An 18580-nucleotide genomic window follows, 5' to 3' on the forward strand; every position below is an offset into this window, starting at 1 on the left:
ATTCTCAATTAGTTGAAATGAATTAATTAGTTTCATTGTTAGATTCTCTAATAAGGTCATTGATAAAAATATTATAGGTATAATGCACTATAAATAAAGGCTTTCCTTCTAGCTCAAGGACTATATATTTTGGATAAATACAATCTTTTAAGAAATTGCTTTCACATGATTGTATACTGTCACTCGCAGCTGAAGATAAAAACGAAACTGACACTCGCAGCCGACTTCAACAAAATTATTGCAAAGATACAAATCAAAATAGACTTTAAAAGGAATCTTCACAACATAAGCCACGTTCGATCATCATAATTTTACTTCTTCAAAAGAAGAGGTCCAACATTATCACCAGTGGCTTTGTTATGCTTAACATGGCTTCCATCACATAGAGGAAAAGTCCCTGATCTCCAACATCTGCACCAAAGCACTCAGTAAGATGAAGATTTTTGGGATGTAAACACCATGTAAAATTAACACAACTTTTAGTATTAGTAACAAAGCACCAATATAGAGCTTGTTTCTGTACACATGAGTTTGAACTGGACTACGTTCTTTCTAATGTAAGAATGATATTTTATAATTTGATATGTAAGAAAAGGTCTATTCAGCAGTTGGAGAATCGTATCCTGTTTTGTGTCATTCATAGTTCTGAAGCCACAGTTGTTGCTTAAAAGAAGCCATATGAATATTCAGTGAATGATTCTGTTTTTCTTTCATGCTTCAGCAAGGAACGTATATTTCATATCAAGGTATGATCAATATTTCTTCTGGTATCTATATGCTACATTGTGAGTTTTTGTGAAAAGAATTAAAGCGAAATTGATAAGATATAAGGTAATAGGATAGAAGGAAGAGGAAATGAGAGGACAGTTAGGAGGGAAGAGTTGTTTGACAATTAGTTAGTGGGAAGGGGAAGAGAGAATTTATAATTAGGGTGTGTGTTATATACAGGGGGCATTATGGATTTTTGTATTCATTTGAGTATAGACAGGAACATTTGTCTCGTGGAGGGGATTAGGCTCCCGTATAGTGTTGTATGTGTACTTTGTTGAATAGAAATATAGAAACTCATTCTTTTTACAGTTTGATTCTTGATTTTTACAGTTTGATTCTTGATTGTGAGTGTGTGAGTGATTGTTTTAGATAGGTTTCATACCCAGAAACGTATCAGAAATCATCACCATTTTACATTTTGCCTGATAGAGCACAGTTTTAAACAACAAATCGTAGAAATTAGAAAATAATTCCATTCAACATGCATCACACTCTATTTTCATCATCTGAATAATAATAATGATATATGCACCCTTTTCTATTGCTTTCTTGATCCTTTCTGCTTAACCAAAAATGGCGCAGAAAAGTATGATACAATGTTAGAACTAACCAGAAAGCAAGAGCTTCATAAAGTGAAGCTTACCTGCAATAAGCAGTGACGGGCTTAGAGAGTTCAGTGACCACAACAGAATCCACCACCTTCTCTTCACTCTTCCTGATATCAGGGTTTATACCCACAGCCTCAGCTTTCACCAACACCACACGCCTTGGTTTCCCACCACCACCAACACCAAAAGAACAACCCTTGAAATGGGTACTAACAACCCCTTTTGGGGTAATCCCATTGAAGAAACTTACACCAACCTGGCTTAGAACAGACTCCATTCAAAAGGGTCTCTCTTTCTCTTTCTCTCTTTCTGTGTTTATCAGTTTATTTTCCTTTCCTTGGCTTCACAACTATCTTGCGATGTAACCTAGTGGATGAGATAAGAGAAAGAGGATCGAATCTGGTGACACGTGTTCCTGAACTTGTGGACGCCACACTCCTGTGTTCTAGAACACGTAGCATTTGAATGGACACAAATACACATATTCTTGTCACACTTCTTTTCTTGTGAAGAAAAATCATGAATGAACATGTGACCACTCAACCACATAGAGAAACAAAAAACAAAAGTGACATTGTTAAATTACCAAAACAGTAAAATAGGTAGTTAACGAAGAAGACAAGAATTAAAATGTCCTAATCGTTAGTCATAAATTGTCATCAATGCACCGCAATACGTAGCTCTCAACAAAAATAACACTGCAAAGTGCTGAACATGCCATGTGACATTTGAAACTTATTTTCTTGTGAGATTTCAAAATCTTTGTATGAAAATCATTAGAACTTAAGAACTTAACAATATTAAACATACATTGATAAAGTAAAAATAGTGGTTAAATTCTTTCATCTTGTATTGGGTTTCACACTACTGTTTTGCTATGACTTTTAGGCCAATTTGAAGTGGAACATTGTCGATATTATCGGCAAATCCTTGATTTTGTAGTTTAATATTTAGTTCACGTTGAATATTATGCTATTATGTAATAATTCATAATCTAGAGATCTGATAATTAATAATAATAATAATAGTACAATTTTCTTCCAAAAGCAACAGGCCACCACATTAGTTGCACCACCAAATAAAAGTGACTCAACTACCACCAAATCTTTTAAAACACAAAACGTAAAGGTTTCTTCCTTCCAACTAACTAAACTTGGACATGAAAAAGTGAGGGGAAAGAAAATAGAAAGCTACCAAAAAAATAAAAAATAAAAACAATATTTTTAAGGTGTTTAGCTCAAAATAATAAATTATAGAAACCCACCTGGAAAATTAAACTTTTTTCATATTATACATGATAAAATATGTAAACACTGTAAAACACTTATAATTATTTAATGGTGTGAAAATATTTATTTTTTACTAAAATAACAAATATAAAAAATTTAGATATTTATTCCCGTAAAAGATTAATGAAATTACGCAAAACCCCAATAAAGGAAAAAACGAGCGAAGTTGCATTGACGCATTCACAATAACAACAATACCAACCACGATAATGCAAATGGAACTAACGAGAAGTGTAACAAGCTTCTTCTGAAAACAGAGAAAACCGTTTTCCCACTCTGCATTCATTCGCTTCCTTTCCATTTCCTTCTCCTTGTGCCCACTTCTGCGCGAAACCCTTTTTTTGGCCCGACCCGACCCGAAGTTTCGCCACCGGAACGACAATGACGACGGCGACTCTCGGCCCGAAGGAGCGGCGGGCTTTTGGGCTCTGGTGCTGCGTTATGTGCCTCGCGATCTGCGCTAGGGTTTGCAGCGCGGCCAGATCGGACAAGGAAACGCGCGAGAGGTTCTACGGAAACATAGCCAATTTGACGTCACCCGAATCCAACAACACCTTGGCCAAGATGTTCGATCGCGTTCTCGAGAAGGAGTTTTCTGAGAATGACCAACCAGAAGGTTTTGTTTTCCCATTTTCTAAACAAAATGTAATTTTGCGGTGTAGTTTAAAGTTCCGTTTCTTTTTTTAATTTGTTTGTTTTGTTGGGGAGGAAGTAACTCGGTGTTTGTGTTAGAGAACAGAACATGCTACTTGCTGGAGAGTCTTAAAGACAAATACGAACTGTAGTGTATGTGTAGTCTTATTATAGCTTGGAAGAAAGAGAACCTTGGCCCAGGAGGCCAAAGTTGTGGGATGAATACACGAGATGATTCTTTTATTAAGCGAAATTGCACAAATAGACTTTTGTTCTAAAAAGAATCCCGGCTAGTCCTGTAATGCTTGACCTAGTGTGATGGAGGGAGGATCACATCTACAGTGCGCAGGATATTTCAGAGGGTGGTGTGGATGGTGCCATTCTCATTTGTCAGGGGAAGGTGATGCTTTTCGTGCTTTAACCACAAGTGAGAAGGTTCTAGGTTTTCTTTATTCTGGTGGACTTGGGTCCCCCAGGGGATTTTGAGGTAGTCTGGTGGTAAGCGTTAAACTGAGGCGTGTTATCTTGTCTGGTTGTCTAGGGTTGGTTGGAATGCAATTTGGGATTGGCAAGTGTACTTGGGTATTTTGCTCGATCGGCTGGATAGTCTGGTTCGCTAGCTGGGTAGTTGTAAAGTAGTGAACGGGTTGCTAGAAGTAAATATGGAGCATTATAACCTTCTAGGTAGATTTATGGTTGACGGGGTTCTAGGCTTGGAGCTTCTTATGGAAGAGGTGAGTGAGCATGTGCAGTGGAGATTGGTGTGGAGGGGGATTTACTCAGACAATTCACCTCCTTCTCGATCTTCACCGTTCTGGCATTTCTGGGCTGGGTGTTTGTATTCTTTTCATCGTGAGATTATAAGTAGGTGGGGTAAAGTGAAACTGCATATCAACTGGTTTGCTTTCCCTCTTGTTCTTTGTTGCCCAATGATGGTGGAGTGATGGGGTGTTATAATTCTCGCTGTTGCACAATGAGTACTTATAGCATCTATATATTCTGAATCGATGACAAGGTTTGAAGGAAAACAGTATTGTTCTATGTTTGTGAAATTAGCAGTAAATCATGGTGTGGGGGTTGAACTGTTCTTGTCAAGAGATGTGTTTGGGGTTCATGTTGAGAGATGCATAAAAAATCTCATTTTCCCCCTCAGTACCTCATGCTTAGTCTAAAGCTAAAACCTTGTTTGAAAAAAATAAAAAATGGATGCTTCATGTACATTAAAATGTTTTTAATGGGTGCATTAGTACTGGTATGGAATTGATAAGATCTGCATTTATTCTTATAAGCTTTAACACTGCATAACAATTGCTATACTGCTACAATTTATCTGTCTTTTTTGTGGTTTTATTATGGATGTCAGCATGGATGATTTGTTATTGATTAAATATAGTGTAAATGATGCTGTATTGTAATTTATTTTTCAGATTTTGCTTGTGAAATGAAATACTAGATTCAGCTGTCACAAATCAATTTATAGATCTGAAGCTCATTGAGTTTTTTTAGTAGGTTGTCTGCTATTCTCACTGTTTTTTTCATCTTTAACAGAATCTGACAAAAGCAGCTTCAATAGCAGTGTAGCAGATCAGCAGGTAGGTCCTATACTCTGGGTCTCAATAGTTGTGTTGAATTGGATTATTCAGCTGATAACAAGTTGATGTTTCATTGTGTGTGTATAAAATGAGTAGGACTAAATGTACATCAAATTCAGTTTCAAACATTGCTTGAGAAGTTACATGACATGAGTCTATATATCTGTTATCCCACTCTTCTTTTTAATGTAAAGATGAGTTTTGAGCATCTGGTCTTCTTTTTGCAGGCTGTATTGGAGACTGTAGCTAAAATTACTCATGAGAAATCAAAGAGAAATGATACACATGAGGGAAAGTATGGTCTTGTCCAATGTAGTTTCTCAGTTGCATCTTATAATGAATTATTAGATGTAATCATGTAATCCCGATTGCATACACAATGACACATTATCTTTTTTAAATGATCATTTACTGTAGTGCTACGAGAGCATTTCAGTTTCAGGATGTGTTCTCACTGGAAAATGAAGATTCCGATGATGTGACAACTTTGATCGATAAAAAGGTGTGCTAAAAGGCCTTACTCCTCTGGTGTTCTTCAATATGATGTTAAACTACCTTTATTTTTGTTTCAACCTCCTTACTTGTTTATGCTATTGCATGACAGGACAATGTCTTCGTCATGTCTAACAAGAAATCCAAATATCCTGTGCTTCAAGTGGATTTGAGGTGTATATGTTATGACTTTTATCCTTGCAATTACTGCTCAGGGAATTCTTTATCAGCTTGATTGACTAATCTAAGAATAGGATTGTGTTAAGAAATTGCTTTAAGTCTAGACTAAATGTTCTGTATCTGGGCTGATTTATGTTCATAATTCAGCACTTCTGGATTATGGAATGTGTTATTTTAATGATGTATTAGTGTTAAGAGCGAAGCTGTGTTCATTGGAAGGTATAATTGTGAAAATGTCAGATGAATCTTCCTGCAATACCCCTTTTTGTTCTTTTCTCTTTCTTCATGTGAAAAAGTAATTGGGTTTAGGTTTTTTTTTCTTGCGCAAGGCTTTTTCACCAAATACTTTCAAGTTATTTTTGTGTGCTCAAAATACAGTTGCCAGGTATCAATGGCTTTTAGAGTGAAGGATAACTTACTTTCCAATGAGTATCCAATTTTTTTTCAACAAGATTATAGTTATGAAGTTTTTATAATATTAGATTGTGATCCTTTGTGTTTTGTAGTTCTTGAAATTTGTGGTTTCGTCAGTTTGTTCTATTATGAGACTTTGTCAACCTTTGAACAACTGCACGCTTATGCAGGCTAATATCAGATTTGGTGGTTGTAATAGTTTCAGCAGCTATTGCTGGGATTGTCTTTTCTTGTTTGGGACAACCGGTATGTGATTGTTACTATTTCTCGTTGTGACATTTAATGTCCTTTATGCAGTAGATGATTTTCATATTTAAATTATATTTTGGGGATATTAAGTAATTTATTTGACTGGAAATCTTTCTACAATGTTGGATTTCATGTATTTTTCTTAAAACATGTAGGTTATCGTGGGCTATCTTCTTGCAGGCTCACTTATTGGACCTGGCGGTTTGAAATTTATTAGTGAAATGGTGCAGGTGTGTTGTTCTAAGTGACTCAATACCATTCTTACTGGGAAAAACTCAAGTTCGACATATATTAGAAATAGTGTCAAAGTAGGGGTGGCAACTCTTCATTTACATGCAGGTTTTATGAGATTGAGTTCATTTAAATCCAAATTTCAAGATGGTGTTGGATGGGAGGAAGTGTATTAAAAAACACTTGTCTCATTGACTAAAGATAAATTCAAAGTAGAGTATATAAGTGGGGGGACAACTCTCACCTAACAAGCCAATTTTGTGAAGTTAATTTAGGCTTAAATCTAAATTCTAAGGGTTCTTGGGCAAATGTTGAGTTTCCAATCTGATCAATCTTTATAAAACTTGTGCCTCACTTATTGTAGTGGTGGTTAAAAATCACTTTTGCGTGTACAATCTTGACCTTCAGATCTAGGTTTCTTCATATGTGCACATATCATGATCATCATAAGTTTCCACTACATTAACTTGAAACATCAACTTAAGCTGTTAATTGTTTTTATGCTTTTACTCAGTCATTTTGCACCTGATATCCTTATTTTTCTTGTCACTTTTATGCAGGTTGAGACTGTTGCACAATTTGGTGTAGTGTTTCTTCTCTTTGCTTTGGGGCTGGAATTTTCCTTGGCAAAGGTTTGTTATTCTTGTCTTGCAAAAACTTCTTTCTCACTTTTATCTAATTTCTTGCTATAACTCTATTCTTACTAAATCTCAAACCATATTTTAAGTTTGTAAAGAAATGTATTATTATCCCTTCTAAGGTTTTTTATTTGGGCTTGTGTATTACTAAAGCTTTTCTGTTTCCATTTTCTTATTTTAAACTTTTTATGCATGAAGTTAAAAGCTGTGGGGGCTGTTGCTGTTCTTGGAGGACTACTTCAAATTGTCATTTTTATGTTCATGTGTGGCATTCTTTCCATGGTATGGTGCTGACTTGTCTGATTTTTTCTTCAATGGAATTAAGGATTTACAAGTTTTTTTCAATAAATATTATTGTGCATTTGGTTTGCAGTTATTTGGAGCCTCATTGTCTGAGGGTGTTTTTGTGGGTTCCTTTCTGTCCATGTCATCAACAGCAGTAGTATGTTTTTACACCATTTCCCAGAAACATACTGTAAATATTTTGTTATCAGTGGTTTCTAGTTGATTCTAAGCATGGTTCGCTATTTTTTTTTTTTACCTATTTCCAGGTGGTGAAGTTTTTGGTGGAGCGAAATAGTAGTAATGCTCTTCATGTTCAAATTACAATTGGGACTCTTATTTTTCAGGTATCTTTCTAGTTGGTGTTTTAAATGTTAAGCTCGTTAGCTTTTCATAAAGTAATATGCTCTTAAGTTAGACTTATATTGCATATCAATCTTTCCTCTACCACTTGTTATATATCAGGATTGTGCAGTGGGTTTACTATTTGCTTTGCTCCCAGTTTTGGGTGGTAACAGTGGCCTTTTGCAAGGAATAATGTCAATGGGGAGACTGTAAGTCTTTCCATCTACACTTTCTCACTCTGATTTCACTGTTCTTTTTCATAAACTCCCTTTTTGCTTAGTGATCACTAACAACTTCAGTCAGTGCAAGCCAATTGGACTGCGTAGTGTTGCTAAATCTACACCTTTCTACTTTAATATATACTGCATGCAATTACCTTCCTGAAGTTGTTATCCAAATTAATGTAAGCAAGCTCCAAGATCTTACAATTTAGGAATATGGCTTGTAGTCATTTTTTGAGCTTTACATGAATATTACCAAGATATATTGGAATTTGTCTTCTAAACTAGATAAAACATAACAACGGGAGACCATAGTTTGTGGTTGAACTGTAACTTTTCTGTGGGTAGACTTCTGGAAACAGAGTGCTGGTATGATGCATCATGATTTTTTATTTTTGTAAAGAGAGTGACCACAAAAATTCAGTTTTATTGAAATATAGGTTTTCTTTCTGGGGAGGTGCAATTGACCTTAAATTCAGCATACCGTCATCGGGATAGGATCTAATTATCTAACCACTTTGAATTTCAGGCTGCTAGTGTTGTCTTTGTACATCACTGCTACATCCATATTGTCATGGTCATTTGTTCCTCGGTTTCTTAAACTTATGATGCGGCTATCATCTCAGGTTAGGCTATAACATTTTTATTTGCTATTGCCTTGCTAGCACTATTAGCAACTCATGAATTATTTTTCTGCTCTCCAGACTAATGAACTTTATCAGCTTGCTGCTGTTGCTTTCTGCTTGTTATCTGCATGGGTAAGAAAAACAAATGCTGATTGCTGTTACTGATTCCTTATCATTTTGTTGCTTCTTTTATCCATAAGTTGTGCACTCTTTTTGAAACAGATGTATGCTAGACTGCAATGCCATGCATGTTATTTTTGGAATGAAGAATATTTTTTATGCATGTACGGATTCCTGGATGGGGGTCCAGGCTTCCTTCTTAAAAAAGGGATTTAGACCCATTATGCAGCCTATTAGTTAAACATTAGCAATGATGATGTACATTTTGCTAAATTTTTATAATATCTTTCCAGTGCAGTGATAAGCTAGGCCTTAGTCTTGAGCTGGGTTCATTTATGGCTGGTGTTATGATTTCCACAACAGACTTCGGTCAACATACTTTGGACCAGGTACTACTCATGCTGATAACTTCTGACTTGTGTCAGACTTATTTTGCTTTGCATACATGAAGTACTTTCTAATAATTATTCATATTCTTTAGTCTTAGATACGTTTATCTTTGGATCACTTGGGCTGCACTTCACATAGTCTATTATTGTATCATCTTTTGTCTTGCAAATACCATGTGTTACAAGGATTGGTTTTTTCTATTATCCCAATTTTGGAACACTGGGCATGCCTCTTCCAAAATGTTTTGGGATGTTTCTTTTCTCCCACACTTCTAGGTGCTCAGTTTCACTTTTGTGTTTTTTTGTACTCAGCTCATGTTATTTTTAAGGGAGCTGATATCTTTAATATGTGACACATCAGGCAGCCTTATTGCTTTTGTACTTTGTTTTCCCCACCCTTTGTATATAGACTTTGAAAGATTCGTTTTAACCTCCTAGTTGTACTTCTTTTTCTCACTTTTCTGTTTCCTATGAAAATACATACAAATGATGTATTTGGGGATAATTTACTGCTTTTGAATTATGAACTATTCTCAGTTATTGATTAAATTAGAAGTTCTCTTTTGTAGGTGGAACCAATTCGTAACCTATTTGCAGCTCTCTTTCTCTCGAGTATTGGAATGCTTATACACGTGCAATTCCTTTGGAACCATGTGGATATCCTGCTGGCATCTGTTATTCTGGTTGTAGTCGTTAAAACTGCTGTTGTTGCTATAGTCACCAAGGCCTTTGGTTATAGCCTTAAGACGGCATTTATTGTAAGTCAATAAGTCAGCTTGTTGGATGATATATTGATTAACTATAGACAGTTTCTTATGTCACGTTGAATGGCTGTTTAGGTTGGTATCTCGCTTGCCCAAATAGGTGAATTTGCTTTTGTCCTCCTGAGTCGTGCTTCAAATCTTCACCTTGTTGAGGTTTTTGCTCTCTCTCTCTCTCTCCCCCCTCTTTAGTGGTATTGTTTGACAATAATGTCAGATGATTTTCCCACCCCTTCTGTGAGAAATTTTGAACTGAACAGATGTTAGCTATTGACCTTGCACGTATGGAGACATAGTATGTTACATCTGATCTACAATGTTAATTATGAAACAAATAAAGATGAATGGGCATGGATACGGCATTCTGATTTTTGACAATAGTTAAAATGTTTTAGAATTTGAGTGAAGAAGCCTCCGACTTTGGAAATGAACATCCTACGTCGGAACCATAGAAGAGGGATCCAAATAAATGGGAAAACGTTGGGTCAAGTCAAGGTGTGGAGTTAACCCATGATTTCTTGTTATTGTTCAATGGAGACATTTTTCATCTAGTGGCGTATCATTAAAGAATGTATCCTGGACTTTTTTATGTACCTTGCCAATTTGCAAAGGATAGTTTCCAATTAGTGAGTTAGTTCATGGAATAAGTAAGCAGACAAGCAAAGGTTTGGTGTAATCTAAATGTCAAACCTAAAATGCAACTACAGAAAAATGGGGGAAACGTAAATGATGGTTTTCTGTTTGCTAAGTAGATAGATAATGCAAGGAACATCAACATAAAGAGTAGGGATGGCAAATGAACCTGTCTCTTCGGGTATTATCTGAACTTGTACCAATTTTGATAGAGAATCCCCTTATTGATTGGCTATGGGTATGGGTAATACTCAATTTTTTAAATTAGGTATGGGGAGGGGATGGATTATGTACATATATACCCGTCCGCATACCCGTTTCCATACTAGTCCATGTTTTAAATTACTAAAACACTTTTAATTTATTAGGTTGTTTAAAAAAGAAAACCTTATATGAACTCTTTTTTAGTCAATTTCGTAACTTATTTTTAAGGCACACATTTGATATTTTTATTTTATGTTTTTACTTTTTGTAAAAGAATTATTTAATTAATATTCAAAATAGTTTAGGGTCGAGGACAAGTGCAGGGATGGGTATACCCGTGCTCCATCAATAGAGATGGAGATGGGTCAAAAATCTCATACCTGTTGACTATGGTATAATTTTTTACTGTGAAGATGGAAATGGGACTGTCAATCCTACACCTGCCATGCCTCATTGTCGTCCCTAATAAAGAGGGTTTGTCATTGGTGTACTTCTCTCAATGGCTGCAAATAGAAATAAAATCTGCTGGTTTTAAAAATAATGGATTTCACGTGGGAAAGAGAGGAGTAAACTATATATTGTGTGATATGTAAGTGCTAGTAACACACTCTTGACATTATCTTTTCAACACACTTAAAATGTATATTGAAAATGGAGTGCTGCCTACTAAATAATTAACAGAACTCTCATTTTCTGGAACTTGTTTGGATATCACATCACCCAATAACAAGGTATTAAGAGTATGATTTTAGCATTTCTCTATAGGAAAGTTCGCTATAGTTCCAGTGCATTACGTAAATTGCCTAACACAAATATTCTTTTTGTGGGCCAAAAGTATTAGTGAAATCTCTCCCCAAGGTTCATCCCAAGTTACACTGAAAAAATACCTCGGGTTTTCCACTGTTCTACGATCAACCCAAAAAATTTACAGTTTAATTGAAAAAATTAGTTACACCTCCATGATACCTTTACTTGATTGTTTCCATTGATTTATGTAATTTCCCTCTGTTCTATCCTTATCTCTTGCTGACCACTGATTATAATATTTTAGGGGAAAATGTATCTTCTTCTTCTAGGGACAACGGCTCTCAGTCTGGTAATTTCATTCACCTAGCTGTGTCATACGTTCCTTCCTTTGAATTATTTAAACTTATCGTTGATTAAATACAGGTTACAACTCCACTTTTGTTTAAATTGATACCTGCTGTCATGAATCTCGGTGTTCTCATGCACTGGTTCCCCTCTGAAAGTACAACACAAATTGAGGTGTCTCTCTTTATTTCTCCCTTTTTGATGGCCTCGTATATATGATCAGATAACTGTTTTCTCTCATAAACAAATAGGGTGCTTCAGAAACCTTATTTGCGCTGGTTATAAAAGTGATACTACATTTTGAATTTGCATCGAATCATCACTTTACCATTCATCATTGACTGCAATTTTTTTTAGTGGGTTTATGATTCTAAATCAAATAAAGCTTTTTTGGGGGTCAACATTACTAGTTCAATATGATATTTGTCAATCACAGATCATATCACTAACTTGAAGGGTTAAAATCCTTCTACATATGATTCATAGTTACTGTAAGTTGATTGGGGATGAATGCTTTACTAGATATTTCCTACCATTTGCTTCCTATTGTGTGCTTTCGTGACATAATTTTTTTTCTTCTGAAGGTCACATATTATGCTATTACTTTCAAGACAAACACTCTTTATCGTAACTACTGGCATATTCCTGCTAGATTTTTTTTTCTCTTAGCTTTTTTAGTTCGGTGTTATTCCACTTCAAGAATAAGGCTACACTATTTTCTTGAATGCCATATTTCATCATGATATACATTATCTCTATTTTCTATTAAATTCAGTATCCTTGGCTCCATCTTTACATCAATAATGGAAAACCAAGGATTCTCTGCACGTCCTAAAGATCATAGATGGTATAACAAACAACATGACCTGTCCTTTATTCTTATAATAACAGGGGAAAGTATCTGTGAATGAAGCAAGCAGAATGTTATGAGTCTTCGAGTTTCCATGGCATAGAGTCAATTAGTATATTGGAGGCAATTATCTACTTTTTGGTGGCTAGAGAAAACAGGATTTCCTTACTCTGTTTCTGTTGCAAGTCCATGGTGATCTTCACATGAAACAGTCAGCATATTCAGTTCTTCCATTGATAGTTAATGGAAGATCTTGTGTATATAGGCATATGATTTTTTGTATTCATTGAGCAATGTATATAGGGAATTGTAGGCCATTCTGATTGCTTACGCTAATCCTATCACATCATACGCTGGTTTCCTTTAGTTGCTATAAAATTAGAAAAGAATTCACGCTGTAACTTTTTAAAGATTGATTCCACCAACACTCTTCTGTAACACGTAAGGAGCATTTAATGAAGATCTCGATCAATAAATATACCAGAACTATGAATTTATGATCTTCAATTACTTTCTGAACGTAAATATGAAAAATGCTTATGTTTGATGGACGAAAAATTAAATAAATTTTAATTAATTCGAAGTTATTTGATGTCTTGTTCAAATCCGGGTAGCATCTCCTATGTAATTAAGAGAAATTTAGAAAATCAAGTTATTTTTAATATAAATAAAGTAAATGTTAATAAATAATTATATTTTTAATCAGTGTAAAAGCACATATTTTTTATTTACGAGTGTACACAGACAGGATCATGATCGATAAATTTGAAATTATGATATATAATATTAATTGAGATTTATTTTTAATTAAAATTCATTCAATTAAGAAGATAAAGGGTGTACAAAATAACTTTAATTTTAATTTTGTTTGGATTTTGTTGTAATTGAAGCTTTATTTACTAATAAATTAAATTAGTGTTACAGTCGAAAAGAAAGATGAACTTTAATCACATTTTTTAATTGGGTGGACTAACAACATAAAGTATATTTTATTTACATTTTAATTAGATTTTCATTTTATTTGAACTGAATTTATAAATTTACATTAACTTTTAATTAGATCTACATTTTACTTGAAATTAATTCATTCATTCAAAAAGGTGAATAAGTGATATAACACACAATTTAGAAAAAAAAAATAATGACCATTCATATTACTTTTTTATTTTGTTTAATGATTCTAAGAATTGTACTTTGTCATGACCATGAGTAAAATTTGAATTAAAAAGATGCAAAATTGTAAAATCTTATAATTATACGAGTTAAATATGAATTATAATTATAATGATAATAAATGTACTAATTAGGTGTATAGATGGAAAGGTTTTGAAAATTAAGGGACTGATTCACCATTAGATAATGACGAGTGTCTGAATATAAAATCATAATTGTTCTAGAAATGAAACAGGAATAAATGTACAAATTGGATAATCTTGAGACTCTATATGTACAATTGGAAAGTTTTTGAGAACCAAAAGTAAGGGCTAAAATATATCATATAATATTAAAGGGTTAAATATGTTTTTAGTTCCTAAACTATTGGTCATTTCTGGTTTTCATCCCTGTTTCAAAGTAAGGTAAAATTTGGTCCTTATTCTTTTCGAAACGTTCGTGTTAGTCTTCGAAAACTCAACACTGTTTAAAAATTTGGTCCTCATTTAGCAACAAATGAGGACTAAAACCAAAATTCCGAGGACTAAAACGAATGTTTCGAAAAGAGGACCAAATTGTACCTTACTTTGAAAGAGGGATGAAAATCAGAAACAGCCAATAGTTTAGGGACTAAAAACATATTTAACCCAATATTAAATTATCTGAGCTGGTGTGAAATGATTTCTTATGAGTTGGTGTAAATTTATAAAAAGTATATTCGCACTTAAGTGTAAGTTTGAGGAATACAAGGGGAGTGCAAATGAGATGTTACTATCATATCATACTTTCTTTCTTTATTTCATGATTTTGGGGAGTTGGCCCCATTATGAACCACCACCGCCAGACGTGCGCCGCAGACGGCGGGTCACTGGCTAATATCGCGCCGGCAGAATCCCCTGCTGATTCTCATTCCAACTGTCTTTTCTTTTTCTTTTTCTTTTCTTTTCTATAAAGTTGAAATTGTTGTGTTGCTATTCGTATTCATGAATTTAGCCCATCACTTTTCACGTCATTAAATTTTAGATTCCACTATGTTATGTAAGTTTATTAACCATTTCACTGAATAATTTTTCTTCTGTCGTAAAGTAATTGTTACTTTTTGGTGGTTAAAATACAACAATATGATCATAAAATAATCAGGTAATTTAAAACTTATTCAACAATTCATATACAACATTATATAAACTGATAATGATAAATGATATACAATATATTATCATAATAATAATAATATAATAGTGGTTATATATATTGATAACAGGAATTAATAATTATGTCTCTTTTAGGTCCTTTTAACTGGATTTGTGTTGTCGCGTACCAGCAGTGTTGTATATTAACAAATTGTTAGTTATTTGTTTCTAGTGTCTTTCTAGTTTTGTTTAAAATTGTTTGGATGTTACTTATAAAAGGTACTTCGATCATAAGATCAATACATTATTGTTCGGAATCAATGCATATTATGTGTATTTTATTATAAAGTTATATCTCAAACCTTTATATATAGTATAGGTTTTTATTTTTTCGTCGTCCTAATCATGACTCGATATGATTTTATGATTGATTAGATGTTGTTTAATCTGATTATGTTGTCACATCACTCAACCATGTTGTTCTTATCATACTATAACTTCGTCCGATCATGTTGTTTTGATTATGTTTTAACTTTGCTCGAACATGTTGTTTTAACTGTGCTCTAATCTCGCTTGACTATATTATTATGACCCTACTGTAATCAAACAATCTAGAGTGAAAGATTATAGGAGTTCTATCCACAAGTAATTAATCGTGAAGTTCGGTCTTAAAAATTCAAAAAAAAAGTTAATTTGAAGAAAATTAGCATAAAGAAGCTCGACTTGAAAGAATTAAGCTATAAAGACATTTAATAAAGTATCTATGATATAAATATGATATAAAAATGAGAATGAATGGTGGTGTTTATAATGATAGTAAATACATCTAAAGTAGGTAACATCACTTATCCCACAAGATTTTTTCACTTACTAAATATTTGTACTTTTGCTATAATGATTGTTGTTGTTTCACCAGGACATTTGTTTAAAAAATAAATATAAATATAATAAGAAATAAAAGAGAGAGTAAACGTATTAATTTTATCACTTTATTTTTATAATCTTTTATAGTATCAACAATATAAAATCATATAATTTTTAAAATGTGAAAATTCTTAGAAAAACAATTACAGTTTATAAAGTATATGTACTTTGGATATTTTTATGAGATTATTTATTTTATACAATTTTGCAATACTATTATTCTGTGAAAATATAATTTCTTTGTTAAAAAAATTATAAACCCTATCACGAGAGAACAACTATTCTATCATGCTGTTTTTCACCATGTACACCATTTTTTAATATGAAATAATACACATCAATAACAAATAAATCAAATTATGTTGATATATCAATTTTTTTATTACAGCATAACCACCAACAGGACTATAAGATTTCATACATGGAACTGACCTTTCTTTAATTCGTCATCTAATTAAATTAATTCGTTTAGAAACGAACTTAGCACAATTAATTTATTGCAATAATGAATAAATAAGTATAGAAGTTACAATTTTTTAAGGATTTGATTCGAATTTTATAATGATTAATTAGGTACTAAATTAAAATAGACAATGGAAAATCATAAGAAACTAAATCATAAAAAAATGCGCGTGTTGTTTTATAAAACTAATTTATTATTTAGATGTTTATTGTATCGAAGTAAATGGAACTTTAATACTAATGTTTAATGCATCAAATGAAACTATTTAGGAAAAAAAAATTATAAAGCAGATGAATTATAAGGATTATGTTTATTTACTTTTCAATTTAAAAATTAAATTATATCAAAGTTTAAAATAAAAAATAAATTTCAATTTGGAATCAATATTTAAAAATTAAAATCATGTTTAACTTTATTTACATATTCATGTGGTTTATCATATTAACAAGGAACAAAATTTATAAAAAAATAAAAAAAATAGAAAGAAAGCAACACTTGTGAAGTATATTTTAAATTGAGGAATGTCAGACCAATTTTTATATTTAGTATGAATGATTTTAAAAAATAAATTAAAATGTGTTTAATATGTATATATAGAGAGAGTTTTAATAATTTAGATTCATTTATTAAAATTTATCATTCCCTTAAACTTATTCTTTTAATGTTTTTTACTTTCTCTAAACAAATTGAAATTGTTCTCATATTTTCTCTTGGTTGTAATTTTAAAATAGAAAATATTAGGATCATCTAAACAATTCATTTTTTTAGTGAGCATTTATTTTCACATTTCTACTCTATTTTTTCCTTTTTATAATTTGTGTGCGTAAGTTTTTATATTTAAGTGAGATATGAGCTAAATAGTTGAATTTCTACCCTCATGATGATTATAATTATATGTTTTCATAATTTGAATTAAGATATTTATGAATAAGATAGGATTTTTTATTTATATATTTTTGTGACGAACACTAATAAGGTGAGTTAAGAAGAAATATATTTTTATTTGTATTTAAATTTTTGAATTTGAATTGAAAGTTGAGTTATATATATGTTTTTAATCTCTAAACATTAACATAAAATTAGAATTCATTGTTGTTTCAAGATATAATTTGATCTTTAAACTTTAAAAATAAATAGATATAGTCATTATAGTCTTACTGCATGAAATTCTTTTGATATATTAAACAATGTGTCAAGGTGATTTTCGATTTGTTTACACTATTTTTAGTAAATATCATGTTATTTTTTTAGCAAATATTTTTTTCTAATGTCTCCACATTTTTTTACTTATTTTCATAATATGTGCTGTATAAGTTTTATATATTTATGTGAGATGTGAGCTAAATACATTAATTTCTACCAATCTATCATGATTATAGTAATATGTTATTTTATTATGAATTAAGATATTTACGAGTAAGATAGAATTTTTTTTACAAGCCTTAACTTGAAAATAAGGAGAAATATCTTTTTATTCATTTGAATATTGATTTGTGTTTAAATTATTAGAATTGAATGGAATGTGATGTTAAATATGTTTTTACTCTTTAAACTTAAACCTAAAATTAGAATTTATGTTTATCTCAAACTTTGATGTTTTCAAATTTTAAAAATAAATAGATATAATTATTTTAATCTAACTTCATGATTTTTTTTTGTGTTAAAGGATGTTTAAAGTTGGCGTATGAACTGTTTATATGATTTAACACATTTTATTTTAAATGTTAGTTTGAAACATTGTTTAACACATAAAAAGAAATTAATGTTATTGGATTAAAATTAGTTATTTTAAAAATTTGAAAATCAAAATGTATGAAATTTGAAACATAAATGAATTCCAATTTTAGATACAAATTTAGAGACAAAAACATATTTAATATTTGAAAGTGTGAAGATGATGTGAGATTAAAAATTGGGACATGATATCATTGAGTTTGGAATAATCATTTTAAGTTAAATTAATGATATCTAAGCTTTGAAGCATTAATGTGGTGTTGGGTTTTAGTTTAAACTTGTTACGTTAAAAACAATTGAATGGGTAGAAATTGATTTTGGGTAAGATATTTTGCAAGTTTGAATTACTACATAATTTTCATATTTGATAATTTTTTATTCGAAAGAAAATGAGACAAAGAAAGTAGGTCACTTGTAATTGTTTTCTTGTACAAGCAAAGGAAGGGGTGATCGCTTATATGAAAGCAAAGTTGAGAACTATCTTCATTTTTTATATACTTTCGATCAATCAACTGTTTTTGTGATGAATTTATTTGTATTTAGGATTGTATTCAAAT

At 32.0% G+C, this 18580-nt stretch overlaps 2 protein-coding genes across 2 annotated transcripts; one reads left to right on the forward strand and one right to left on the reverse strand.

The window, feature by feature from the left end:
- Window positions 1-80: 80 nt before the first annotated feature.
- On the reverse strand, window positions 81-1734 carry LOC148203057 (CDGSH iron-sulfur domain-containing protein NEET-like). Its single transcript, XM_088108193.1, has 2 exons — window positions 1415-1734; window positions 81-411 (listed from the first exon to the last, which is right to left on the reverse strand). Exons 1-2 carry the CDS (start codon window positions 1654-1656, stop codon window positions 312-314), a joined length of 342 nt encoding a protein of 113 aa, XP_087964319.1. The 5' UTR covers window positions 1657-1734; the 3' UTR covers window positions 81-311.
- A 1108-nt stretch (window positions 1735-2842) lies between these two features.
- On the forward strand, window positions 2843-13096 carry LOC148203058 (K(+) efflux antiporter 5-like). Its single transcript, XM_088108194.1, has 20 exons — window positions 2843-3284; window positions 4850-4893; window positions 5121-5188; window positions 5311-5395; window positions 5498-5559; window positions 6150-6225; window positions 6384-6458; window positions 7020-7091; window positions 7296-7379; window positions 7471-7539; window positions 7649-7726; window positions 7845-7933; window positions 8475-8571; window positions 8650-8703; window positions 8985-9080; window positions 9650-9838; window positions 9920-9997; window positions 11730-11774; window positions 11849-11944; window positions 12662-13096. Exons 1-20 carry the CDS (start codon window positions 3050-3052, stop codon window positions 12698-12700), a joined length of 1731 nt encoding a protein of 576 aa, XP_087964320.1. The 5' UTR covers window positions 2843-3049; the 3' UTR covers window positions 12701-13096.
- The last annotated feature ends 5484 nt before the right edge of the window (window positions 13097-18580 follow it).

Source organism: Vigna umbellata, chromosome 3, assembly GCF_029865625.1.
Source record: "Vigna umbellata cultivar VRB3 chromosome 3, Vumbellata_1.0, whole genome shotgun sequence".
NCBI classification, from domain to species: Eukaryota; Viridiplantae; Streptophyta; class Magnoliopsida; order Fabales; family Fabaceae; genus Vigna; species Vigna umbellata.

Coding starts and splice junctions, on each gene's coding strand:
- LOC148203058 (XM_088108194.1), top strand. CDS start 3,050: ATGACGACGGCGACTCTCGGCCCGAAGGAGCGGCGGGCTTTTGGGCTC. Junction 8,704..8,984: donor TCTGCTTGTTATCTGCATGG/GTAAGAAAAACA, acceptor ATATCTTTCCAG/TGCAGTGATAAGCTAGGCCT. Junction 9,081..9,649: donor GTCAACATACTTTGGACCAG/GTACTACTCATG, acceptor TCTCTTTTGTAG/GTGGAACCAATTCGTAACCT.
- LOC148203057 (XM_088108193.1), bottom strand. CDS start 1,656: ATGGAGTCTGTTCTAAGCCAGGTTGGTGTAAGTTTCTTCAATGGGATT. Junction 412..1,414: donor CCCGTCACTGCTTATTGCAG/GTAAGCTTCACT, acceptor GCTTTGGTGCAG/ATGTTGGAGATCAGGGACTT.